The sequence below is a fragment of the Pantherophis guttatus genome, chromosome 6 (assembly GCF_059756535.1).
Source record: "Pantherophis guttatus breed Tessera chromosome 6, ASM5975653v1, whole genome shotgun sequence".
NCBI lineage: Eukaryota > Metazoa > Chordata > Lepidosauria > Squamata > Colubridae > Pantherophis > Pantherophis guttatus.
Window position 1 is genome coordinate 80670569 of NC_142068.1, and position 27435 is coordinate 80698003.

A 27435-nucleotide genomic window follows, 5' to 3' on the forward strand; every position below is an offset into this window, starting at 1 on the left:
TGCTAAGATCTATACATTTTTACTGAAAGTGGAAACAGGATGAATAAGTTAAAGTGTATAAGAAGATAAGAATCTTATTTTGGATATAACATCTTGTTGGATCAATGGGAAAATATATGGAAGGATTGAAATTTACTTTGAACTTTAATCTTAAAGATTGCTTGTATAAAATTATGTATTGCTGATATCTGACATCAGGTATTGTCAAAAATGTGTAATGGAATTTCAAATATTTATTGGAAATGTAACTAATCTGAAGATACATTATTTCACTTTTGGTGGACATGTAATAAAGCTAGAAAATGTTAGGACCAAATATGTATTTTGATTCAGAAAAAAATTAAAGATAAATCTACAATTGAAAACTAGAGGTGTTTCTTTTGGGGTTAATGAACAAGCAAACTGAGAAATCTTATGGAACTTAATAACAGCAGCAAGACTTTTATATGTGTAAAGGTGGTAGAATTTACAAATAAAGGTAATTCTTGATGTACAAGAGTTTGTTTAGTAACCATTTGAAATTACAACGGCACTGAAAAAGTGACATGTCTGTTTTTCACAATTACAACTGTTGCAGCATCCCTATGGCCATATGATTAAAATTCAGATGCATGGCAAATGACTCATATTTATGACAGTTGCAGTATCCTGGGGCCATGTAATCATCTTTTGCGATCTTCTCAGAAGCACAATCAATGGGGAAGTCAGATTCACCTAACAACCGTGTTACTAACAACTGTGGTGATTCACTTAACAACCTGTGGCCAGAAAGCTTGTAAAATGAGGCAAAACCCACTTGACAACTGTCCCATTTAGCAACAGAAATTTGGGGTTCAATTGTGGTCGTAAGTCGAGGACTACCTGTGGGAGAATGGGAGAATGGATAATTAAACTGATGGGAATGCTGGAGATGGCAAAATGGACAGTTTTGATTAAAAATAAAAATTTGACTAATTTTAATTCTACTTGGAAACTTGTTGTGGCCCATCAGCGGCCTGTGCAGCTAGTAGCTGATTCTGACAGCGAGCAGGCTGGTGTGGTGCTGCGCCAGCAGCCTGTGTAGCTGGCACTCGAGTCGGACAATGAGGAGGCTGGAGAAGATGTGGTGCCAGAGGCGGGGATTCAGCCAGGGCCTTCAGAACCTCCAGAAGCTCCCATAAGTGAAGAGGAAGAAGAGGAGGAGCCTCTTCTCGACGCACGGGCGCGCAGAGCTGCCAAAAGGCAGGAGTGGCTCCTCAGGAGGAGGTCTCCTCGAGAGTAAGGCTTGGGGCTAATTGGCCACTCCCTTAGCCTATTTAAGGAAGGACGACGACTGAGGCAATTTGCAGGGAACAACTTCGTTCACTCTCCTTCGTGTCTTGTTCTTAGTTCTCTGCAAATTGCTTCTGGGCTTTCTGCCAAACATAGTAAGATTACGATTATTTATTCTTTGGATTCTTGTAGGCTGTTAGAAAGTTAATTAATAGCCTTTGTTTGAAAAAGACTGATTTAATTTAGTAAATTAAAGACTGATTAAATTAAAAAAGACTGATTAAATTAAAAAAGACTGATTTAATTTAGTTTGTACAGACTTTGTGTGTGCTGTGTTCTTTGGAGTCCGTAGCTGGGGCAGAACAGACACTATTCTTTGATTTTTGTGAGAAATCTAGAGAAATGAAACGCTGCTTTGGGAACTTGATGATTAGAAATACATGGGTTGTAAAGTAACATTGTTACTTTATTGTTAATTTTAAAGTATTTTTATCTATATCTGTGTTAAAGAATGCTGAAAGCCATGCTTTCTTTCTTTCCTTTTTTCTGCATCTTTATCTTGCTTTTTGTCTGACCTTTTTTCCCATTTTCTTTTTCTCTGTAAGCTGCAAGATCAATTTAACACTATACTATGAAAGATAAACTATATATTTCCTTTATGGTCTTCTTTATCTCTACAGTTAAGCTTTGCAGCCCATTTTTTAAAATAACAACAGCAATTGAAAGATTGAGGGCAATATTAATTCATTCATTTTTATCATATTCTCAACCACTTGCTTTCCAGTTTGTTCCAAGAAATACATACTTTCAAGAACGAGTCCTCTCTATGTAGTCCTGTAATTTGATTTCTGCATTTCATTAGCTGTTTTATACAAGTCTGAAGAATTCCTTGAATGTGGGGAAACTCTCTTTCTCAAGCACACAAAACAGTCACATTATGCAAGAGAAAAGCAATTCAAACAATTATATTTAAGGTGGTGGTCATTAACTATCAAGTTTATTACCAATTTACACCACCTACTGATGATCTTCATAGTGGTGGATGATGCGACATCTAACTGCAGAAGCTGTATAATGCTCCATATATTTTATAATACAGGCCTATTAATTAATTCTGCAGGATTTAAAGATGCATAGTTGGTCATTTAGATACCTTTCCCAAAATCTTCACCAGGCCAGTATTTTCGTTTTATTGCAATTATTGTCCCATTTTATATTGTCCTATAATTAAATAGTTGTCAAGTAGTTGTTCTGCTTTGTGCACTGGTTGTCTAGTGAGGAAGAGCCTTGATAGTACAGTGGTTTAAAGCACCCTGTTATTAACACAGCTGCCTGCATTTACTGCTGGTTCGAATCTCTCCAAGGCTCAAGGTTGACTCAGCCTTCCATCCTTTCTAAGGTAGGTGAAATGAGGACCCAGTTTGTGGGGGCAATAAGCTGACTTTGTATAAATATACAAAAGTATGAAGGCTATTGCTTAACGCATTGTAAGCCGCCCTGAGTCTCCGGAGAAGGGCGGCATATAAATCAAATTAAAAAAAAAAAAAAAGATAACCACTGCAGAAATGGATAGATTTTGAAAAGTAAACAGAAAGAAGATGTGGAATATTACCGTGTTTCCCCGAAAATAAGACCCTGTCTTATATTTTTTGAACCCCAAAATAAGCGCTTGCCCTTATTTTCAGGGAGGTCTTATTATTTTGGGGCACATGGAGCAAGATGGGGCTCCTTTTGCCGTCTTACCTGATTTCCAGCTCTGTCTCCCTAACCCTAACCAGAGGAAATGGCGGGGACCGACTGTGCATGCGTTTAAATATTTTTGGGGAGGGTTTATTTTCGGGGGTGGGGCTTATTTTTAGCACATGCACTCAAAAGCCCAATTGGGCTTATTATCAGGGAATGTCTTATTTTCGGGGAAACATGGAATCTTATGTTACCAATGGTTGGAAAAGAATGTAAATTTGTATTGTTAAGCAAAATACCAGACAACACGATGTTTGTTAAGCACTAAGAAATGTATTTAACAGAAAATCAATTAAAAGAAAAAAAAATTAAGATACATCAACTTTTCAGAAATGCATTTAGTCACACTCAATCCTTTTCTCTTGTTTATTATTTAATAACTTACTAACTGCTCTGTTTTGGGGAACAAAAGAGAAAAGTATTGTGAAAAGAAAAAAATTCTCTTTGTATTTTTAAAAATCTTCACCCCTATATTGCCTACAAATAAATGATAATGGAACACTTTTTTTTTAAAAAAAAAAAGTGCGATTTTAAAATGTCTGAAGGATAGAGATGCAAACCAATGCCTCTTCACATTTTAAATTCATCTGAACAACTACTTTTCATTATAAAGGTGGCAGAAGAAATTGGGTAAAATAAGAGCTCATTTTATATTCATTCATTCAATCAATCAATCAATCAATCAATCATATTTATTTGGTCAAAGACCAGCAAAATTAAAAAAAAAAAAAAAAAAAGAAGCCAGGTTGAAGTAAATAAATATGATAATATACTAAGCTAGCCAAAAAAAAAATCATATTGATTGATCATCTTACATTCTGACCCTAATGTCAGGATAAACGCCATTTCATTTCAAATTTTTAATCCATTCAAACTTTTTAGAAAAACTTAACCATCATTTGAGATATTCAAGGGCATAACTGCAACTCTTGGGCAGTGGTGAAATCTAAAATTTGTTACTACCGGTTCTGTGGGCGTGGCTTGGTGGAGGGGGTTAATGTGACTGGGTGGGCGTGGCCTTTTTTCTTTTTTACTTTTAAGACCATTTTTTCTAACACCTCTTTGGCGAAGAGGCTGTAAAAAATGCTTTCAAAAGGCTCTGATGATCCCAGCTGAGTTGCCTGATCGGCAGAGGCTTTTTTAAAAAACCTCCGCCGATCAGGCAACTCAGTTTGGATCAGCAGAGGCATTTAAAAGAAAAAAGGATTTATTTCTTTTAAAAGCCTTTGACGATTCCAGCTAAGCTGCGCGATCATCAGAGGCTTTTTTGTTTTTTACTTTTAAAAGCATTTTTTTGGCCGAAGAGGTTGTAGAAAAAATGCTTTTAAAAGTAAAAAACAAAAAAGCCTCTGATGATTGTGCGGCTCATGGAGGGCGTGGGGGGGCAGGGATTTTTGCTACCAGTTCTCTGAACCACCCACCTCCATTGCTACCGGATTGGGTGATCTGGTCCGAACCGGGAGCATTTCACCCCTGCTCTTGGGAAACCTTTCTATATAAATACAAATAAGAATTTATTAGACTCATAGTTCTACTCAAGAGAATCTCGATTTATATCATATAAATTCTACTACTAGTCATAGGTAACGGTTCCCCTCGCGCATATGTGCTAGTCGTTCCCGACTCTAGGGGGTGCTGCTAATCTCCATTTCAAAGCTGATGAGCCAGCGCTGTCCAAAGACATCTCCGTGGTCATGTGGCCGGCATGACTAAATGCCAAAGGCGCACAGAACGCTGTTACCTTCCCACCAAAGGTGGTCCCTATTTTTCTACTTGCATTTTTTACGTGCTTTCAAACTGCTCAGTTGGCAGGAGCTGGGACAAGTAACGGGAGCTCACCCCGTTACGTGGCACTAGGGATTCGAACCGCTGAACTGCTGACCTTTCGATCCACAAGCTCTGCGTCTTAGCCACTGAGCCAACGTGTCCCTTTTACTTTTTTTTAAATCTTACTGCTATATTAATCCACATTTCTTTTTCTGTGTCCATTATATCTACGCAGATTTTTAAAATTATGCCTTTTATACATTAAAAAACCTTAAAATGATATCTATATCTTCAGAGAACATACCAATTTAATCTATACTTGCACTGAGATGTCAATGCCTGGGGAGCGAGAATAAAACACTCACAGGGGAAAAAAACATTCCAGGTCTTTCAATGCTGCATGATTTAAGAAAAAAACCCAGTTATTCCTATTTATATTTACTAAGTTATATATATATAACTTATATTTACTATTTATATAATAAGCTGTGTTTTTATCCTCCTGAGAAGTTCTGAGAATTTGGTGTTCTAGCCAAAAATGCATCCTGACATATACACAGGATGTTGCTATGCCTCTCCTTCTCCCCCCACTCTCTTCCTCTCCCTCCCGTGTACAAATTCAAGACTGTGTGCACCAAGCAATCAAAGCACAAGTCTTTTTTAATGTACATCACTACATTATCCTGATTGAAAATTCTCCAATGTAAACAAAAGGCTTTATAAACATAAACCGAATGTTTCTTTTGAATGCTATTGGCTAAGAAACTGAGATAAATAAAACACTGCCTTTCAGGTGTGTTTAAATTACTTCTACAGTCTTCACTGGATGCCTGTAATATCTTCATGTCAAAAATAAATTTGCTAGAAATACACCATTAATAGACGACAACATCATAGAGTAAGTATATTCAAAATAATCTATGATTTTAATGTTTTTGGGGAAATATAATCTGAAATATAGAAGATATTTCTGGCAAGTTAAATAACTAATCAGAATCTTTTTAAAAGAAATGAAAATTGGGTACGGTAGATATTGGGTTGAAGAAGTCCTGAAAAACCTAAGGCAAATCAGTCATAATGAGAAGCATTTTTAAAATAATAAAAATTAGGATAAATCTTAAAAATGCATTGAGAATTGAGTTCTTGCATTTCTAAAGCTGTATATCCAATCATAAGATCTGGACTCAAAGCATTATGCTCATCGTAACAAATTTCAGTGAAGGCTAATTTATTTATTTTTTTCATTTAAGAAAATTTATATGGCTGTCCCAACTTACTCTCAGTGACTCCAGGTGGCTTTACAAAGATAAAAACCCAGTAGAAAAACAATAAAAAACAATAACCCTCCACTCCTATTCCCTGGTGACAATCAAATGAGCCATTTGATGGGTTCCATCCCACTCTGGGTTCTCCAAGTCTGTTGGCAAAATTATGTCTTCAGTATCAAAGTGAGGACCAATTTTATCTCCATGGGGATGATGTTCCACAGGGAGGGAGTCACCATAGAGAAGGCACTTCTTGGTCCTGCTAGATGGGCCTCTTTAAGAGGGGGGACATGTAACATTCCCTGCCTGCCTCTAAGCTTAAGTCCTTCAAATAACCTGGTCCCAAGTCATGTAAGGGCTTTGAAGGTGACAAGGAACACCTTGAATTGGACCCGGAAGCAAATTGGCAGCCAATGAATACATTTAAAATAGTTCTCTTGTTAGGCTTAAAATTTGTAGGAATTTTTATTACTCTTTCCTAACCGGCTCAGAGACTTTTGATCAAAGAAATCTGGCACACATATGTTGACATTTCTCTATGTACAATTTTAAACAGTCTCTCTTGGAAAGGCAAACCAAAGAAATTACATTTCATTTGTCCACCAGGGGGCAAAGCCTTATTGACAGTATCTTGTGGTCAAACTGTTTCATTTTAAACATTTTTGAGATTATTCTTGCAATTTTATGAAGGAAACGACACATTCAAGTCAAGGTCAGTTTGGGGTGACTAATTCACACAGTTCTCTTGGCAGGTGAAGAAAATAGTTTGCCATTTATTTATTTTCTGGGATGCCTTTTCAACTTCCTAATTTAATTTACATTCCTGGGATTTCCTTGTGTATTATCCAAGGATTGACAAAATGCAAGTTTACTTAGCTTTTTAGATCAGCTAAGAGTGGCTAGGTATTGCCATCTAGCAAGGCTGGTAATTTATAATGGTGGCCAGGGATTGTAGGCTTCTGAGTGTATCACGCCTGGATCACTGAAGGGGACATCTGTACGCCATAAACTACTTGTATCTGGATTATTCTTCCAACAAATCCAATATTCCAATCTGTTCCTCCTGCATTCGAAATTCAAATTATATTCCTCCATAAATTGTCCAGAGACATGGTGGTTCAGTGGCTAAGATGCTGGGCTTGTCAATCGAAAGGTCAGCAGCGGTTCAAATCCCTAGTGCCATGTAACGAGGTGAGCTCCCATTACTTGACCCAGCTCCTGCCAACCTAGCAGTTTGAAAGCACGTAAAAGATGCAAGTAGAAAAATAGGGACCATCTTTGGTGAGAAGGTAACAGCATTCCATGTGCCTTTGGCATTTAGTCATGCCAGCCACATGACCACGGAGATGTCTTCAGACAGCGCTGGCTCTTCGGCTTTGAAACAGAGATGAGCACTGCCCCCTAGAGTTGGGAACAACTAGCACATATGTGCGAGGGGAACCTTTACCTTTACATTATAAATTGTCCTAACCTCTCACTAAGATGGGGTAGAACAAGGGCAACGGTATTCAAAGAACATGTTATAGAAAACTGAATGTACACTTCTGCATCCATTTAATACATTGGGGGTGGGGCATGAAATCATTTTAGAAAGAAAACTAACTATCGCCAGCACATCATCTAGGCTTTATTCTTAACACATAACAAAATCCAATGAAATTGTCCCAAATTGTGGGGATGAAACACACCAGCCAGCTTCACACTGAGAAGCCTGGCACAGTGACAAGTCTAGCAAAGGGAAGAAACATGGGCCTTGACATCAACTTTGTACTTCTCTGGTGTGTAAGGCCACACCAGAGAAGGTAATTTGTCATTTTAGATCCTCCAAAACTCAGCTGGCTGGCTGGCAGCTGTGGTCACTGAGCAGTTTTTTTCTCTCACAGAAGGAGGAACATAGATAGAGCCAGTGGTTGTGAGGCTGGGCAAAGAGAAGATAAGGGAATCCCTGTCAAATGACTCTGTCCCATGTTTCACTTAACAGTTAAATTAAGCTCCTTCCACAGCCTGTGTTAGCATTGGAAGACAAAAGGATGTTTTTGCACAGAGCACTTCATGTAGGGGTTCATCCAGATCACTACTCCAGCTTCAAGGCAGAAAGTGAAGGACATGTTTTTATTTTATGCTAGTTTTATCAAACAGCTGAAAGACTGTCATTCAAGTGGAAAATGAAGAACTATCAGAGAGAGGGAGGGAGGGAAAGAGAGAGAATAACAGCCACATAATTCTAATTTTACATTGTTTTCCCACCTGTGTACTTTATTGTACAGAAGCCAGCCATTTTGCAACAGGAGGGGATGGTTGGCACCTTACATTGCTACTGAAGCTGTCTGCTCTGATCTCCCTGCTGAGCTTAGTCCCTCCACCTTCCTAGCTCTCCCTATCAGACAGATGAAGGGATTATTAAAGCTGGATGGAGTGGTTGAGGTTAGCTCTCAAAAATACTAAAAATGGATGTAGGTGTCAAATTCTGGGCCATCCTAAACGAGGAGGGTTCTTCCTATTGCAGCTCCCTCTGTCATTAGACTAATAAATCTTATTCAATGGGAAATTTCTTTGGTCTTAGGAGACACCTAACTCACACTGCGCAACGAAGGTGGAACATTCACAGATTCCCAGCCTACTTATCCAGCAGAGAGGCCAGTGCTTGGTATAGTACAGGGATGGCAAACCTTTTAGACACAGAGTGCCCAAAATGTGTGCGCATGCCCAAACTGAACGGTGTGTGCGCATGCACAGACATGCATGAACATGCGAAGAAATGCACGAATGTGCACATGCGCAGCAGAGACCCGATGATCAGCTGGCCAGCAGGAGGCAGGGCATCCCAACACTGGCAGCGCGGCAAGCGGTAAGATTTTTTTCTTTCGTGAGCTTCTGTTTCGTCGTTTGCAGGGAAACAGAAGCTCACAAAAGAAACGCCATGGAGATCTGACGTGGGGCAACGGCGCACGTGCCAGCAGAGAGGGCTCTGCGTGCCACCTCTGGCACGCATGCTATAGGTTCGCCATCACAGGTATAGAACAACTGCTGATGTAGTGGCAACCACTGCTGAATCTTGGATCATGATAATTCAAGAGCTAGTGCTTGTAGCAGTTTCTGTCCCAACTGCTGGACAATCAAGTTTATTATTTTTGTTAACTGACCCAACTGGCTCACTGCTGACTTCTACTACTGAAACAAGGCACTGGTGACTCAATGCACTGACAAAGCAGTTGCAAGGGGATCTGTGGTCATTTACTCTTTGAGTCAGATACAGCTTACTTTATATAAGGTAAGTATCAGTAGATTACACAGTCACTGTAATGAAGTCCTCAGTCCAGAAACTGAATCAAACACTTAGATAGCTGACTAGAGATTTCAAGAACACATCATAGCTGGCTTTTATTGCAGACATGAAAGAAGTCACACAAATAACATCAGTTGGCAGGAATCAAGACATGTGTGCATGTATCTCGGTGTGGGGGTATGTGTGTCTTTGTGGGTGTATGTGTGTATGAAAGGGGAAGAGAGAGAGACCTACTGACTAACCTAGGGTTGAAATCCTAAATATTTTTCTCACCATTTTTCAAAACAATGAATTTTAGCCATACTGTTCAATGCCCTGAAAGTTCATATCTGCCGAGTCATTTGTTTAACTTTAACGTCTGTTCTGACAACTTTGGTTCTTCTTATTATAATATAAACTTTTGTAGATTGCAGCTGAAATTAGATATATCTTGTTTTTCCTGCACCAGAATACATAGCTACTTTCTTGGAAATTAAACTAAAATCACTAAGTTAAGAGTCTTACATAGTGGGGAAATAGTCTTAGAACACAACATCACAAACAACTTGCTTATTAATATGGAGGCAAGAGAGATTAACTGAAGGAGTAACTGAGCTCACATTAGGATTATTGAACAGAGAATTTGAGGTGGTAACATTATCTAAGCAAAAATGGATATAAACGCAGGAGGAATAAAAAGTCAATCAAAAGTAAAGAATATGGCCCTGAGGCTTTGAAGATATTGCTGATCTAAAAAGCAGACTCCATAAAACACACCCCATTTGGAAGTATTTTAATGATACTACTATGCTCATCAGTAAGATAACGAAACACCTGCTATGATCATGGTTCAATATTAAATGAAAATTAACCTGAAATAAACTTATTAAATAAGTATTATATATGGTATCAACTTCTTATTATAAAAGCTTTATCTTAGTACATAGGAATAGCTACATTGGTTACATAAGGCAGCAAGACACCATTTATTAGGAATTATGATATATTAAGTTTTCTTAGTTACTAATTTACATCACAATGCAAATAGGAATGTAGGTTATTTAAATAAAACCCACCCTGCTTACAAATTCAAAATTACTGTATCCTATAAAAGTACTTTACATCATGTAAACTTAAGTATTACTTCAATAACCTTTAACAAATTATTGCTTTTTTAAAATTTTATTTGCTGCTATTGCCATTAGTGGCTTTAGATAGTTAACATATACATATATTGTATAATTCATATACAATAGTAATTACCAAAACCTAAGTAACAAAACTATTTTTTAAAAAAAAAAACTTCATAAGAATTTTTTAAAACATAAAGTTTTAAGCCAATTGAGTGCTAGCTTCAAACTCCAGCACCAAACTCCACCCATGGGGGAAAAATAATTTTTAGCTGCTGCTGTTAAGCAGATGTGTAGTGCCCACTGAACATCTAAATGTTAGGACAGATCACACAGATGTAGACATTCTTGCAAAATAAGGCCCAAATTACAGAAGTCTTCCCACATCATAAGAAGTGAAAACTTGAACTGTGGCTGGAAACTATCAGTAACCAGTGCAACCAATCCAGGGATGTGACATCTTACAGAAGCACTATTCACCATTTAAACTATTACATTTTAATAGTACATTGGGTACTATCAGAATACTAATGGCACTTAACATGAAATCCATGCATGATTCTTCACATTTCCTAAATAATAATGCCCCTCACAGAATAATTCTCAAAGGGCCAAGCAAAACTTTCCATTATCCAAATCAACACTAAAAGCAGTGCCATGTCTATTTTCCTCAAGCAACTAGAAAAAATACTATAATAAATAGAATAAAAAACCATTTAAGAAATCTAAGATGACAACCAAGTCATACTTCCCTTAGATCTTTCTTAGTACGGATCATCCACCACACAATCAAGCTATTTAGAACAGAGTCTAAATCTAGACTGAATTTCTGGAGTTCCTGGAGAACAGAATTAGTGCTTTTTTCCACCAGCTTGGCTAAATAAGGATTACCAGATGTTTGCTTATGTTCATATTCTAGAATGGATTCTAAGAACTCAAGCCTTGGGCTAAGGTTATGGGTCAACTCAATTATTGCCCAATTATTAACATTTCTTTCCACCTGTCTATTGCAAGAACACTGGACTGCATTCTATCAGCCCCTATGCATAATAAGACTAACCTAACAATATCAACAGTGGGTTCATCCATTTATCCTATTGTTTGTTTGTTTGCCTGTATCCTGCCTTTGTTATTTTTACGAATAATTTAAGGCAACAAACATACCCAAAACATCTTCTTCCTCCTATTCTCCCTCAACAACAACCCTGTGAAGTGAGTTGGGCTAAGAGAGAACGACTGGCCTAAAGTCACCCAGCTGGCTTTCATGGCTAAGGTGGGACTAGAACTCATGGTCTCACGATTTCTAGCCTGGCGTCTTAACCACTAGACCAAATTTTAATTTTCAGGGGAATGTCAACCTAACAGAAGACATTCCATCAGACTGACATTTCTACTGGAGAAGCTGCTGTGTGTAGATCATGACCTGTGTTTGAGTACCTGCGTTTCCAATAGTTGCAAGCACTTACTCTTAAACGGAATGGAGTCAACAAGCAAAGTGGAGTCACTGCAATGTACTCACAGCTCCAATTACTATGTAACAAGGAAACCAAAGAGATTAATTTGTCTAATTATTCATAATGGTTGTCATGTACAAAACCTCAGTCTACTAATAAGATCGCGCAAGGCTCAACAGCCCATCAATCCCACAACTTGAGATCAAATATTGCAAACAATGCCCCACTAGCAAACAGATACAGGAAGCAAAAAGCATGGGAACCAGAAGCAGGAAACTGTTCTTAAGGGGCATGGGATTAATTTATTCATTGGGTTAGAAGGCCATCCAACTCCACAAGACTCTGAAATTACTACTCCCCCCCCCTTAAGAGTAGCAGCAACAGGTGAATATCATCACTTTCATATAAGGGCAACAATTTTACTAAGTTTGATCCAGGCAAACAATAAGAGGCACACTGCTAAAGTAGAAGAATTCATATCAACGGGGCTATAGGGATGATCTCTTGTTTCCTTACAATCTTATGAACCTCAGGGGTCACCTAGACCAGAAGTCTCCAACCTTGGCAACTTTAAGCCTGGAGGACTTCAACTCTCAGGATTCCCCAGCCAGCAAAGCAAAGCTGGCTAGGGAATTCTGGGAGTTGAAGTCCACCAGGCATAAAGTTGCCAAGGTTGGAGACCCCTGACCTAAACCAACCTCCTGCATTGTCTGTTCTACTGGTTGAAAGCTTATACTGTACATTCAGGAAACTCTTGCAGTGCTTAACCCACTGGTCCTGATCCTGCCCCCTCAAGGGACAGAGAATATCTACTTCCTCTTCTACATGAGAACTTTTCAGATATCCAGAGACTACTCTACACAAGCCCCCCTAAACTTCTCTGCTGCAGGCTAAATATACCTAGTCAGCTTGGTGTAGTGTTTAAGGTGCAGATCTAGAAATCAGGAGCTCATCCCCCACCTTAGGCATGAAAGCCAATTGGGTGACTTTGGGCAATTCATTCTCTCAGGCTAACCCACCTCACAGGGTTGTTGTTATAGGGAAAACAGGAGGAGAAAGAAGAAAATCAGGATAGGATAAAAATCTTATAAGATCATTTAATAATTTCTCATAAGGCTGGGTTACCAATTATCTCACCACCTTGGAACTCCTGTGAATTCACTCACTTCTCTCCTTTTTGGTGTTCAGAACTAGACACATTATTCCAAATGGTGTCTCACCAGGACAAAGGAAAGTTAATTCACTTAATTACTATTTAGTTTGCTCTTTCTTGGTAGCAAAGCAAACTGTTGAATGAGAACAAGGAATCTATTGTTTTCTCCCTTAAATTATTGTTTGTTGTTAATATCAGAATATCTAAATATATGTTTACTTGAAAACAAATCCACTGATTTTGATGAAACATCAATTTAGGAGTGGACTGTAAATCAATTTCTCAAATTAAAATAGGAACCAAGTAAAGGTCAAATCTGAATGCAGACGTACAAAGACTATCTTTTGGTTCATTAAATAAATCAATCAAAATCACAGCTCTAATAGAACAGGTAAATTGATCAAATTCAGAAAATAATTCAGTAAAAGCTACTGTACAACATGTTAGAAATTTACATGCATTATTTCCCAATTCTCATTGAAAATGGAACTCTGAAAATTTCACTAATTAACAATATAGTATAATACATATTTACTTATAAGTCCCAGTGCACTTATTATATGTTATGCCTAAATAAGTCTGCACAAACTGCAGCCATATCTGGAAATTTTAGTGAATGCATAAGCATTATCTTAAATTTTTAAAGAATATCTGCTTTACTTTTTTATCTGTATTATCTTTACAGGCTATTTTGCCCAACAAATTATTTTCACAATTTTTAAACAATGATTTGCAAGTGGCAAGGACAGAAAAATACTCATAACTACTGTATTCCACCACTTTAACATTACCACAAAGTATCATTACCACAAAGCAACTACTTTTTTAATAATCATTAGGATTTAAAGCCTTAAACTTAACGCAAGCTTCCAAGAAATCCATATGATGCTAGATACCCAGGCAAAACACCCCAATAAGAAAACGTACCAACAATTGGGCGCGATACATTTTTACCGTCAAAGCGCTACACGAAACACACTGGCCAAGAGTTAGAATTCTTTAAGGCTAGAATAACACGCAGCATGGGAGGGGCCCAAATTCTCTATTATGGGGTGGGGATTCCCCATCGTAAACAGGGATTTCCTCAGCACGTGTGCAGGAATTCCCTGAATCACTGAAAGAGAACAAGGTAGCCATTTATAGAGGTCAATTACATGCATGCAAAGAACATGGAACACGTCCTGGGGTTTTCCCACTTGCTAATTCTATGACTCCACAATATTTAAACATTTTCCGTTCGGCAGTCATTTATTGAAGAACATGCCTTTTAAGATTACTTACCAGTTTCAGACCGTAATTGTCTGAAAACATGTCAACTTTACGGAAAGGGGAGATTGATTTTACTGAACATAGTAAAATGAACATCAGCACAATTATTCAACATTTGGTATAAAATAGGTGCAAGCCTTGGAAAGAAGTTCATTTTTCAGGACAGAGGCATCATTTCCAGGGCTGCCCTTTGAGCATATTTACTCAGCAGTCATTCTGAATTAATTCAGCAGGGCTTACTCCATCATAATCATCTTTATCACCGCAGCCTTTATAGAACAAGAAGGAATATCACGATTTTTTTTTTAACTGGCAGTTTTGTGCATTTGGTGTCAGATCCCAGGGAAACAGGAGAAATGTGGTGAGCTTTTTTTTTACATTTAGCTAAAAATACCAACATCTGGGAAGTCATGCCCCTTTTTCTCATTCCATCCTAAGAGCCAGACCCGTTTCTCTAAAAATGCGATTAATAAAACAAGCAATAGGGGTTGGGGTTTTTTTGGGGGTTTTGGTTTTGTTTTTTTTTTACCTTTGGAACTCTTCGCTTCCTTCTCTGAGGCCTTTTGTTTTCAGTTAGCACCTAAAGAAAGACATCAAATGGCAAAAATAAACCCGGGTGAATTAAGCCAGTCAAGTAAACAAAACCAGTTTTTTTTTTCTCCCCCTTTTTTTTTTCCCCCTTCACGGGCACACCACACCACGCAGGACTTCTCTCTCCCGCGACTTAAAACGGGGACCGAGCAAGTCAGCCGCACCACCGCGGGGAAAAGAGGGTTAACCCAGGAAAGAGGGTTTGGGGGGGAGGGGAGGAAAAAAAAAACAACAACAAATAAAACAAACCACCTTTCCCTCAGCTCAAAAGTCGGGCTGAGGAAGGCTCGGCATTCTTCACAGCGAAAGCCACAGGGTAGCCATCTTGCTTCCTTCTGCAGAAAAGCCCTGTGCGGAGTGTGCACTTCTTCAGCGCGCTTTGGCGAAATTATGCTCATGGTGCTGCTTCGCAGCCACAGCGGCGGCGGCCGCTGCTCGGAGGAGCGCAGCAAAACCTGCCTGCCAACGCTAGGGACGTGCTAGGCATGCCTCGCGAATTATTATTACGCACACATACACACACACACACACGAGAGCGCGCGCGCGCGCGCACATACAGACCCACACACATGCACACGGATGAGGAGGGGGGGAAAGGGAGCGTGGGGGGGTGGGTGGGGGGTAGAAGAGAAAAAAAGGACCTCCAGAAAAGGCCGAGCCAATGACAAAAGCGAGGAAAAAAAGCCAGCCGTTGTCCAAAGCAAGCGCTCGCTCGGCTCTCCAAACAAAGGGGGCTCCCATTTAATGTTGGGCTTTGCGCGCAGCCACGGGAGGACGGGCAGGCGCAAGCAAAGACATGGACTCTTCCCCCCCCCGCCCCCCGTCCACCTCGCCCGCGGGGGTGGAGAGTGTGGGTGGGTGGGAAGCAAACGGGGCTCTCCGAAGCGAAGTGTTTGGGGTTTTTCCAGAATTGTGGCGAGGGACCAGAGAGGGAAGCCCCCGCCGTTTTGTTTTTTTTTTGGGGCTGCACCGGCGCGAGGCGAAAAGCGATGCTCCGGTGAGAGGCTCGCACTCGCCCCTTCCTTCCTCCTCCTCCTCCTCCTCCTCCTCCCCCGGGCGCGTTTTGCCTTTATAAGGCGAGGGCTGCACCGCCGTCCTTGTTTCCGGCGGAGGGTGAGGCGAGGACAGCACCGGGGGTTGCTTCTGGCTGGCTGGCAGCACCGGGGCTTCGAGGTTAACGAAGAGCGCGTCGCCTGAAGGAGAGCAGGCGGCCGCCTCAGGAGGGGCTCAACAGGTTCCCAACGGGTCTCGGCTGGATTTCTCGGGGACACGTTTACCTGCAGCTACCTGGATACGGGTTGAATGGACGGGCTCTACTTTGCTAGGCTGCCTCTCTCTCTCTCTCTTTCTTTCTTTCCCCGAGAGGGAAGGAGGGAAGCACGCCCGCCTGGGGTTGGCGTAACCGGCGAGGCTGAAGTGCCGCGGGCTACTTTGTGACTCACTTGTGTTGTTGTCACACAGCCCAGCCTGGGAACGCGACCCAAGACGGCGTGGTCGGCGATTTTTTTTTTTAAATTTGATTTATATGCCGCCCTTCTCCGGAGACTCAGGGCGGCTTACAATGCGTTAAGCAATAGCCTTCATCCTTTTTTGTATATTTATACAAAATCAGCTTATTGCCCCCACAAACTGGGTCCTCATTTCACCTACCTTTGAAAGGATGGAAGGCTGAGCCAACCTTGAGCCTTGGTGAGATTCGAACCTGCGGTAATTGCAGGCAGCTGGTCTTAATAACCAGCTTAATAACAGGGTGCCTTTAGACCACTGTCCTACCAAGGCTCTTTTAGGCAGCCTCGGGGAAGATCTCCAGAGATCCTCTTTGTTATTTACGTTGCTACGTTGAATGCTATATGCGCTACAATCTCATTTGCAACAATTCCCTCGCCTACGACAAACTCTTGCCAAGATATTTTTTAAAAAAAGTGAGACTTGGAATAAAGACTTAAAATACCGAACGTGGGATTTATTAGCCGAGCCCTAGAAAAGGGGTGAACGGGTTATCGGTTTAATTGACTTCCAAAATTTTTAGGATTTAAAAAACAAAATGTCCCATTAGATCCCTTTTTGCCATTGGGTTCCCCTTCAAAATAAGGCTGCTCTTTGCAATCCATTGCAACTGAATCTTATCACTCCCAAGGTCAGAAGGAGGCATTCGCATACAATCACAAATAGGCTATTTACATTTTAGCCTAACAGTGCTGGGCAGTCCAGACTAATCTGGTGGCTATATTTTGAATGTTTTGTGCAAACCAACTGCATAAATATTTATAGTCTATTATCTAAAGTGGCACTGATAAATAACTCATTTCAAGAATACATTCTGTAAGACAACTTCCATAAGTGCAGGTCCCCGAATCTGGTCTTTTCAAGCTCTGGTAAAGGTAAAGGTTCGCACATATGTGCTAGTCGTTCCCGACTCTAGGGGGTGGTGCTCATCTCGGTTTCAAAGCCGAAGAGCCAACGCTAATAGAGCCTGGCTCTATTCATATAGCACACTAAACTATAATCTGTGGTTTATGATACTATGATTGGGTTCATATTAACCACTGCTTTAAATCACGGAAGACTGCCTAGTGTGAGATCCAAGCCTTAACAGTAGGGTAAATCAAGACCACAGCACACCCCTCAATTATGGTTTCCATCCCTGGTTTGTTGTAAATTATCTTACCTGAACAATGGCTCTACGCATTATGCAAACCTCAATGGGGAGGTAAACATATGATTAACCTCTCCTTTGGGATTCTAAATAAAGAAACTGAAAAAAGGAGTTGGCTGCAAAACAGGGCTGCTGTATTGTTCTTACCTCGTTTTTTTCAACTCTTCTACACTTGCAAGAGATAAAACTGGCATGACAGTTGGGGTGGGGAGGCGATTCAGCCTTCCAACTGCTTGTAGAGTAGCACTACCTTCAATAACTAAAAATCATGTATAACAATACATGATTTTTAATGGCCAATTCCCATCCTCCCAAAAACCCCACTGCACAATCATGGCAAAGATTGCTAGTTAATGGCTGACACTGAAGGTGACTCAAGAACCATGACTAAATTTATGGTTGTCATTCTGCTGGGGCAGTGCAACCAAAGGTAAAACCTGCCAAGTCTAACAGGTCAGATTAAGATACCCGGTATCAGGTCGAAAGTGCCAAAACAGATAGCTGATACATACTTCAAAATAATATTTTTTGTTTATAGCAGTAGCTACAAACCGAGAATCAAATACTAATATTTATTCAGAAAGAATAAGGATGCGTACTCTTGACCGCATATTGCAAGATGTACTGCAGGCTACTTCAGCTGACTGCTAGCTGCAGTTCAGCAGCTCAAATCTCACCGGCTCAAGGTTGACTCAGCCTTCCATTCTTCTGAGGTGGGTAAAATGAGGACCCAGATTGTTGGGGGCAATATGCTAACTCTGTAAACGGCTTAGAGAGGGCTGTAAAAGCACTATGAAGTGGTATATAAATCTAATTGCTATTGCTATTATCTTATTCTGGGGAGAATGGACTAGGAGACATTTTAAATTAGCCTGCAGAAGGCTTGGCAGTTTGTGACATTTGGTGAATTGTTTGAACATTTTTTTATAAAGTAAAAAGGCATTTCATAAATTATGCTCTTCCTGAACCAAAAGCAATTTGCATGTTGGCAAGAAGCATGTACATAGAAATATGAAACAAGTGCTAAGTACATTTTGCTGCAAATAAAAATACATATGTCTCTCTCACACACATCCACACATACGCGCACACACACTGGTTATTAGGCTCATTAGTCCCCAATTACCAAAGCGACTTAACAGTTTACAATAAAAACACAGAACTGTAGCTAAATACTGGCATATGAAAACCCTCTTTCAAATGTTTTAAAGTATTTTTTTTCATAAGGTAGTAAAGAACCAATAGAAGAGCTAGCATTCACAGACCTGGAAGGCTACAGAGCAGGCTCCTCAAATTATCTTAATAAAATGTTGCTGTGTGTATGTAAGGACTATATTAATTAAACTTTTGGAATCAAGATATTTCAAATGGGTTAATTTACAGAATCCATCCGAAATCCATGATCCATGATTCTTGTGGAATTGAAATTTGACACTTTATGAAACATTTTATGACATAAAAATTATCATCAAAACATTTTATACAAAAATGTTATGAGACATTTCCTGTGGTCAACTCCTGATGTTTGCTATATAGTTGAACATGGGCTATTTTCAAAGCAGATATCACTCTGAATATGTCCTTGAATTTAAAAAAAACTTTTCCAGTGAAGAACACACACTGGATGCATTGTTGAAGACATTGAGGAATCTGGTAAGGAAATAACTTTGAAATAATGACCTGATGAGTCACAGGTTGTCTAGTATTATCTAAATTCAATCTCACTTTACAAAATTATCCTGCAGACAGACATTCAAGAGAGGCCCAGACTTAACTAACATTGAATTTATCATCACCCAGCTTCAGATCTTTTAATGATTTCCCAATTTTATGTAAGCACTATAAGCTCCTGGAGACAGAGTCGAGCCTTCAGGGATACCATTTTGAAGAACTGTCTCAAAATGACATCATTGGAAGTCTACCTTAAATTTCAAAACAGCACCTCCTATTCCCAAATCTCTCTGATGATCCACAAAGAATCTAGTATTGCTGGCATCAAAAATTGCTGATTCAGATTTACAACCTGAAATGTTGTAAATTGCTTGGCTGTTTTAGGATTTATGCCCCATCGTTTAAAAAAAAAAAGCTTTTGTAAAAAAAAAAGAAAAAAAGGCATAATATAGCATTTATTTATTCGTTTATTTTTGCTGTGACAAAATTGAAAATTTATGCAATCCAATCTTATGCATACTTTCTTAAATCATCAGGCCTTTCTTTAACAGAATTTGTTTTCAACCGTGGAAAGGATTACAGCTTTTAAGGGGGAAAGTCAATACTATTGATGGAATTTCATCTGACAGTGAACAAAAGCAGGATGATTATCTCCAAAGCCTTCAAATGCAGTTGGAGCCTATTTAGGAAACCGAAATATTTGTGGATGGAGAGAGAAGGGTAAAGGGTCATACTAGATGACTCCAATTCTCACCCTTGAATCGGCATGGGGAAAAAAATCCTAGAAAAACTTACATGGTAAAAAGCCTGGCTGAAGACAATGAAGCTTATATTCAAGTAAATGTGTCGGACTGCACGGTTAATCTAATTTGACAAATCACACTGGAAGCCTTGAGGTTTTGACACACGCTGTTCATTCAAGTGTAAAGTATCAACTAATGTGCAAATTAGTGCAGCCGAACGCAGCCTAAACCTTTCTGCACAGAGTTTCAGGCTGTCCCAGGTTGCAGTGGGAGTGTGACTTTCAAGGTTTTTTAAAAATGTATTTATAATTTTTAAGGACTGCTTCAGTCTACAAATTATCTAAGCCAAAATAATTCATAATCTCCCAGTTTCTAGCCTTATGCCTTATCGACTATACCAAACTGTAAACTCACAGTCATATGAAAATTAAATATTAACAATTTCATAACAACATGTGGCACATTCCCGACAGTGAGGATCCAGAGGTAAGTATTTTTATCCTGAATGGGCCTTTTCAGTTTATTTCAATGGCCTTATGAGCTATGCACGGGTAATAATTTTACCAACAGAATTAGACTGAACAAAGTGCATTCCTGATGCAATTAAAAGGAATGGAAACAGTATCAAACAGTACCGTATATTCAAGTTGCAAAATTCTTTTCTCCCTATCAAAATGCCCAAGGAAATAAATCTTGAAACAAAACAACAGAAAGAAGTTAAAAGAATAGGAAGCTGTTTATTAGAAGGAAAAGAAATAGTGTTTGAAGAAAAGGGTGAAGCAGCAAAACCTCACTCTATAATAAGATCAAGAGAAATCAAAGAAACCTGGAAAAAGACAGGCAGAAATGCTAAAATTCCTCCTTTTCTTGAACAGGATCCTGTTGGAGTCATTTTAATTCCTTCTTTTAATTGCTTTCCATTTTAAGCTCCCATCCTTCTTTTTTAGTGACTTGGGCAGAGATTTGTTAGTCAAAACCAAATAAGCAATAGCATTTAGACTTATAGATTTTATAGACTTTAATATAGATTTTATAGACATTATAGACTTTAGATTTACAGTGCTTTACAGCCTTCTGTAAGCGGTTTAGTGTCAAAATACTGCCCTCAACAGCCTGGGTCCTCATTTTACTGACCTCAGAAGGATGGAAGGCTGAGTCAACCTTGAGCTGGTGAGGATTGAACTGGCAGTGAGCTGAATTAGCTTGCAATACTGCATTCTAATGACTGCGCCACCACAGCTCATATAAGAACCGATAATACATGTAGTTGCAAATGTTTTATGGCAGTGTTACTCAACCTAAGCAAATTTAAATGGGTGGACTTCAGCTCTGATCTAGATATAAATATAGTGTACAAAGAACAATACATCTTTGAATGATGTGCTCAGGCTCATTTTTACGTGAAGGGTTCTAAAACATTCATCAAGGCCTCCAAATGGACAACCGTCAATCATATTCCTCAGCGATAAGGCAATTGAGAATGGAAGAGAATGACCCAGGTCTACAATGCACCAAGGTTATTGGGGAAGACAGAGTCCTAGTCTGCATTATCTGCAAATTCATTTACTATGGAGTTATTGTGCTTTCTGAGCAACTGATGTGTACTGATTAGTTGGGTAATAGCAATAGCACTTAGACTTCTATACCGCTTCACAGTGCTTTACAGCCCTCTCTAAGCGGTTTACAGAGTCAGCCTATTGTCCCCAACAGTTTGGGTCCTCATTTTACCCACCTCAGAAGGATGGAAGGCTGAGTCAACCTTGAGCCTGGTGAGATTTGAACTGCCAAATTGCAGGCAGCCGGCAGTCAACAGAAGTAGCCGGTAGTACTGCACTCTAACCGCTGGGCCACCGAGGTTCATAATGAAACATCTTCACGCAAATGGCCAAGCTCAAAGAGCACCAAGGACTTTTAGTTCAACCCCAAGCTACAGATGATTTCAGAGAAAGGCATCTGATTATAGCTGATACTCTTATTTTATAGCATCTAGTGGAAAAATATACTGCTTAAAGGTGGATCCATCTTATATGCCACTTTCAATGAATTTAAGTTTGCATTTGATTTTATCTCTAGATCAAGGATGTGGTGCAAACTTAAAAAATCCACGGAGATTGACGCATGTGATTGTTGATGAGTAAACTTATTAAAATTCTAGCTTAAAAGTTTGTCACAGTGTGCAGTGACTGCACACTAGAGAAATAGCTATGCAAAAATGATTTAGGTGGAACTGCATTATTTAATTTCTGTATTAATTCAGTAGTGACTAGCTTCACATATCACCCTCCAGCACTAGCAAATAAGCACACTGCAACACGTTTGTATGTGATTAATGCAGTACTGTTGTCTTATACATCCATTGGTTTAAAAGGAACTCTATGCATGTTTTTATTTTATTTTTTATTTTACTTCAAATTTATATACCGCCCTTCTTCCTGGGAACTCAGGGCGGTGTACAGCCAGATAAAAACACATAATATAAACATTAAGAACAGATTAAAAGGAAATATCTCAACTTGGCCAAAAATTTTAAAAAACATACAAATTTAAAATCATTTAAAAGGATTTGTTAGGCCAGCCCGGCTTGTTGGAAAGGGAAAGTTTTAAGGGCACAGCGGAAGGCACGGAGGTCTTGGATTCTCCTTATCTCTGGGGGCAGCTGATTCCAGAGGGTGGGTACCCCCACAGAGAAGGCCCTCCCCCTGGGGGTCACCAGCCTGCATTGCTTAGCTGACGGCACCCCGAGGAGGCCCTCTCTGTGGGAGCGCACGGGTCGATGGGAGGTCGTCGGTGGCAGAAGGCGGTCTCGGAGATAACTAGGTCCTATGCCATGGAGCGCTTTAAAGGTGGTAACCAACACCTTGAATGTTGGCTGAATGCGGTCAAGATGAAACATTGGAGATGAATTATTCCAAAATTGGATCCTTCTGTTTGCTTGGCAGCTCAAGGGACATCTGATAAGAGCAAGCTAAAATCTTAAATACTGGGTGATGGTATATAAGATAAGATCATCTTTATTGTTATTTTTTACTGTGAGCACACTGGTACACATTAAAAATGAAATTCTGTTGCCTGTTCTCAAAAGAGCAATCCAGTGGTAAGCATTGGGCCCATTCATAGTGTACTGTCCCAAATCAGGCATAGCTCTGTGATCTTGCTTTATTCTGGAGAGGCACTATTTATACCAGCGGTCCTTAAAAAGTTTTCTTGGCAGAGATTTAGTTGCACAGTTTTTATATGAGGGGTGTTTAGGATCATATACCATATCATGGCTTGGGACCAGGTTATCTGAGGGACCGTCTCTTGCCAGTCATATCTACCCGACTCATCAGAGCGGGGAGACAGGGAATGTTGCGGGTTCCATCCCGGAGGGAGATACACCAGGTGGGACCCAGAAGAAGGGCCTTCTCCATGGTGGCTCCCTCTCTCTGGAACATCATTCCCTCAGAGATTAGAATGGCCCCCACTCTAATACTCTTCCGGAAGGCGCTGAAGACCTGGTTCTGCCAGCGGGCCTGGGGAACCCAGAGCGGGATGGAGCCCATTAAATGGCTCATGTGATCTGCTGTCGCTGGGGCGGGGGTTGGGAGTAATTTTGTTATATTGTACTATATTAATTTATTTGATTCTTTTTGTTAGTTTTTATTATTTTAACTGGGGTTTTATATTCTGTAAGCCACTTTGAGTCATCATGGGCGAATAGGCAGCAATATAAATTCAATAAATAAATAAAAATATAGCTGTTTGTATCCCTCTCTTGAGAATACTAAAATTTTAGGCATTATTTTTCAAGTAGTGTGAAGTGTGTCGAAATATAATCCTTCACTTTGAGGCAACTAATATTACAGTGACCAGTATCTGGCTGTGGGTGTATGCTTTTATGTGGTTAATGTCAGTGGTGAAATCCAATTTTTTTTACTACCGGTTCTGTGGGCGTGGCTTGGTGGGTGTGGCAGGGGAAGGATACTACAAAATCTCCATTCCCATCCCACTCCAGGGGAAGGATACTGCAAAATCCCCATTCCCTCTCCACTCCTGGGGAAAGGATATTGCAAAATCTCCATTCCCACTTCACTCTGGGGCCAGCCAGAGATGGTATTTGCCGGTTCTCCAAACTGCTCAAAATTACGGCATCTCATGGGATACATTATTCATAATGGGTTACAAAAAGTTGGTGGATAATATAAACAAAAGGTGAAGGATATAGAAAAGCAAGATCAAACTCTATAATAATGAAAACAATAAGAGGGGAAGGAGATGATTTATTGTGCCCCTATCCTAGTTTGGGAGTTTTCAGAGAATCAAGAAATATGGCAAAAGTAGATTAGGGCCATCGGGTTCATGGCACTGTTTTAAACATATTGTTATAAGGATGCAATGCATATTTCTTCCCACTCCTATGTGGAGAAGGGATAATTTAATGCTTGTTAGGTGTGTTAAATCTGTCAAAGGAATAACACACCTATTTTCTTTCATCTTCCACCAAAATTTTGCAGAAAATCATATCATATCATAATCTGGCATCATCAAAAGTGGGCAATATAATTTTGGAAGCATCTACAGCACAAACAAGCGCCTCAGGAGGTATGTACTGAAGTAAAGCTATTCTGTCTCATTTTTTCCCTCTCTTTTCCCTCTCCTTCTCTCCCTCCAGCTCTCTCATCTCTCTCCGTCTCTCTCTCCCCCTACTCTCTCTCATGTTTCTCTCTCTTTTCCCTCTCTCTCGCTCTCTCCCTCCAGCTCTGTCTCATTTCTCTCTCCCTCTCCCCCTTATCTCTCTCTTTTGTTTTTCTTTTTCCTCTTTCTCTCTCTCCATCATTTTCTCATTTCTCTTTCTCTCTGTTTTTCTCCCCTTCTCTCTCTCTCTCTCTCTCTCCCCCCCTCCCCCCTCTGTCTGTCCATCCGTCTCTGTGTCTCTTCTCTCTCTCTCAGAAAGCCGATCAGGCAAGCTCTCCTTGGGGCTCTTCGCTACTCCTCCTTTTCTTTCTTCTTGGCAATTTTGGAAATCCAGCTGGCTAAGGAGTGAGCACGAGCTGCTGCGGCTTCACCGAAGACAACCCTCCTCCTCCTCCTCATGCGACCCCCTGGCCAGCTGTTGTGGGGCCAGGAGGGCGCGCATGAACCTCCTCAAGCGAGCGGAGTGATTCCACTGGCAGCGTTGATTGAAAAGCATCCTCCGGGTGGCTTTACACGGGGGGACTTTTGCCGCCCGGAGGATGCTTTTCAATCAATTCCACTGGAGGAGTAAAGCAGCTCAGGGCAGCGGGAAAAGGGGGCTGGCCCCACCGAACCTTGCACGCCCACCCTGGGGATCAGGCTCAGAGAAAGCCCTCGCCAAAGATGCTCGCCCATCAGCCAGTCAACCCGCCAGTTCTGCACGCATTGCTGCTCTTTGGCCGAACCCAGCCACTCGCTTGAGGGTATCCCCGCTTATGCACACCCTCCTGGTCCTGCAACAGTCAGCCAGAGGTTGCATGAGGAGGAGGATCATCTTCGGCAAAGCCGCTGCCATCGCGACTCGTGCTCGCTCCTCAGCTGCGGATCTGTCCCCCTTTCCATCGTATCCTCCTCTCAGATCCCATTCCTATCCCGCCAGCCCTTGTGTTAGCGAGGTTGGTGTCGGCCACGGCCAGATTGGGCCAGTATCTTGGGGCAGAGACTAGGTCAGGAGCCACAGGAAAGAGGTCAAAAAGCCGCATGCAGCTCAGGAGTGCGGGTTGCCAACACACATTCTAGCTTATTAACACATTTGATAAAACTATCTAATGCAGTGTTTCTTAACCTTGACAGCTTGAAGATGTGTGTACTTCAACTCCCAGAATTCCTTAGCCAACATGCTAGCTAGGGAATTTGGGGAGTTGAAGTCCATACATCTTCAAGTTTCCCAGCTTGAGAAAACACCAATCTAATGTGAGTGGGTATCCTATGTACTTAATATCCGACACTTGGATGCGAGGCAACATAAACTACATTTTCAGCACAATGTACTTGCCTGCACTTGATTCAGTTTTACTCTGCTGAAAACACTGCATTAATTTTTTGCATTTTATAATGTCTAAACTTATCTTATCAGATTTCAACCAGTAATAAAATAAGCATTAATTCTACACCAAGTTTTAAAGCATCTGAAATTACAGAGAACTGAATGTTCACATATGTGGCTATTTTCAAATTTGAGTAAAAATGCATGATATATCATTCCTGGCCTTTATACTGAATTAAGGAAAAAGGATTAACCAGTACACTGCTCATCATTTTACTCTCAAATCGTGAATCTTGATACATCTGTATTACAACTGTAATTTGACAACAGCTTGTTTATGACACTCAGGATATTAGGAAAGATAAGGGCAACCATTCACAAACTACTTCAAGGGACTGACATACAATTTCAGCAAGACTGAACCACAGAAAGTGTGAATGTCACTCTTATACTCTGGTTCTCCTATTGGCCAATCCTAAATTTGTATTATTTCATTCCCTTGGCTTCAATAAAATTTTGCACCTCAAGAAAATAGGATGTGAGTGAGCAACTACCGTGTTTCCCAGAAAATAAGACCCTGTCTTATATTTTTTTGAACCCTGAAATAAGCGCTTGGCCTTATTGCCATGCACTCAAAAGCCCGATTGGGCTTATTATCAGGGGATGGCTTATTTGGGGGGAAATAGGGTAGGCATACTGATGATATGGGCAAGATTTCTGGAAGATACAGAATTTATAAATCTTTAAGGTGCATCCTAGATTTATATCAGCTCATAAAATTAGTCTCTTTGAAAGAGGATAAGAATCCAAACCCCCTTCTAAAATTAAAGATATGTTCCTCATATATAAGGAAGTTTTACTTGAATTCAATTTTCATTAGGGACTGTAATAAGGCAACATATATCATTTGGACTCAAATCTCTTTCACAGTATGGTTTGAACACGGACCATATTTTTTTCTAGTTTGCCTAGTCAAATTGGCACCTTTTGCAGTGACCCCTGATGTCCCTCAAGGATATATTGTGTTTTTAAAAAACAGAGAGGGAGGGCTCTGCGTGCCATCATGGTTGTAGAGCTTTAAAATCTTATGTTAAGAGAATCCCAAATACTGGGTAGAACAGTGATGGGGAACCTTTTATCCACTGAGTGCCCAAACTGCATGCGTGCGCATGCCCAAACTGAAAAGTACGTGCTCATGCGTGGACATGCACACAAGCAGAGACATATGCGCATACGCAGCAGAGACCCGAAGACCAGCTGGCCGGCGGGAGACAGTGCATCCCAACACCAGCAGCGTGGCAAGAGGTAAGATATTTTTCTTTTGTGAGCTTGCTTCGTTGTTTGCAGGGAAACACAAGCTCACGAAAGACATGCCACAGAGATCTCACCTGGGGCGACGGTGCACGTGCCAGCAGAGAGGGCTCTGCATGCCACCTCTGGCATAGGTTCGCCATCACGGGACTAGACACCCCCAGTTCATGCAAGTGTTAATTGTAT

General features: G+C 40.3%; 1 protein-coding gene across 2 annotated transcripts in view; it reads right to left on the reverse strand.

Annotated features, from left to right (window-relative positions):
* TET1 (tet methylcytosine dioxygenase 1) overlaps positions 1–27435 on the reverse strand; it is a 100049-nt gene that overhangs the window by 52021 nt on the left and 20593 nt on the right. Inside the window, exon 3 of one of the 2 annotated variants that reach the window (XM_060682236.2) lies at positions 14827–14877. The exons of the other annotated variant lie outside the window; for it this stretch is intronic. Coding sequence (XP_060538219.2) covers positions 14827–14877 — 51 coding nt within the window. The remainder of the gene's footprint in view (positions 1–14826; positions 14878–27435) is intronic. 2 annotated transcript variants of the gene reach the window in all.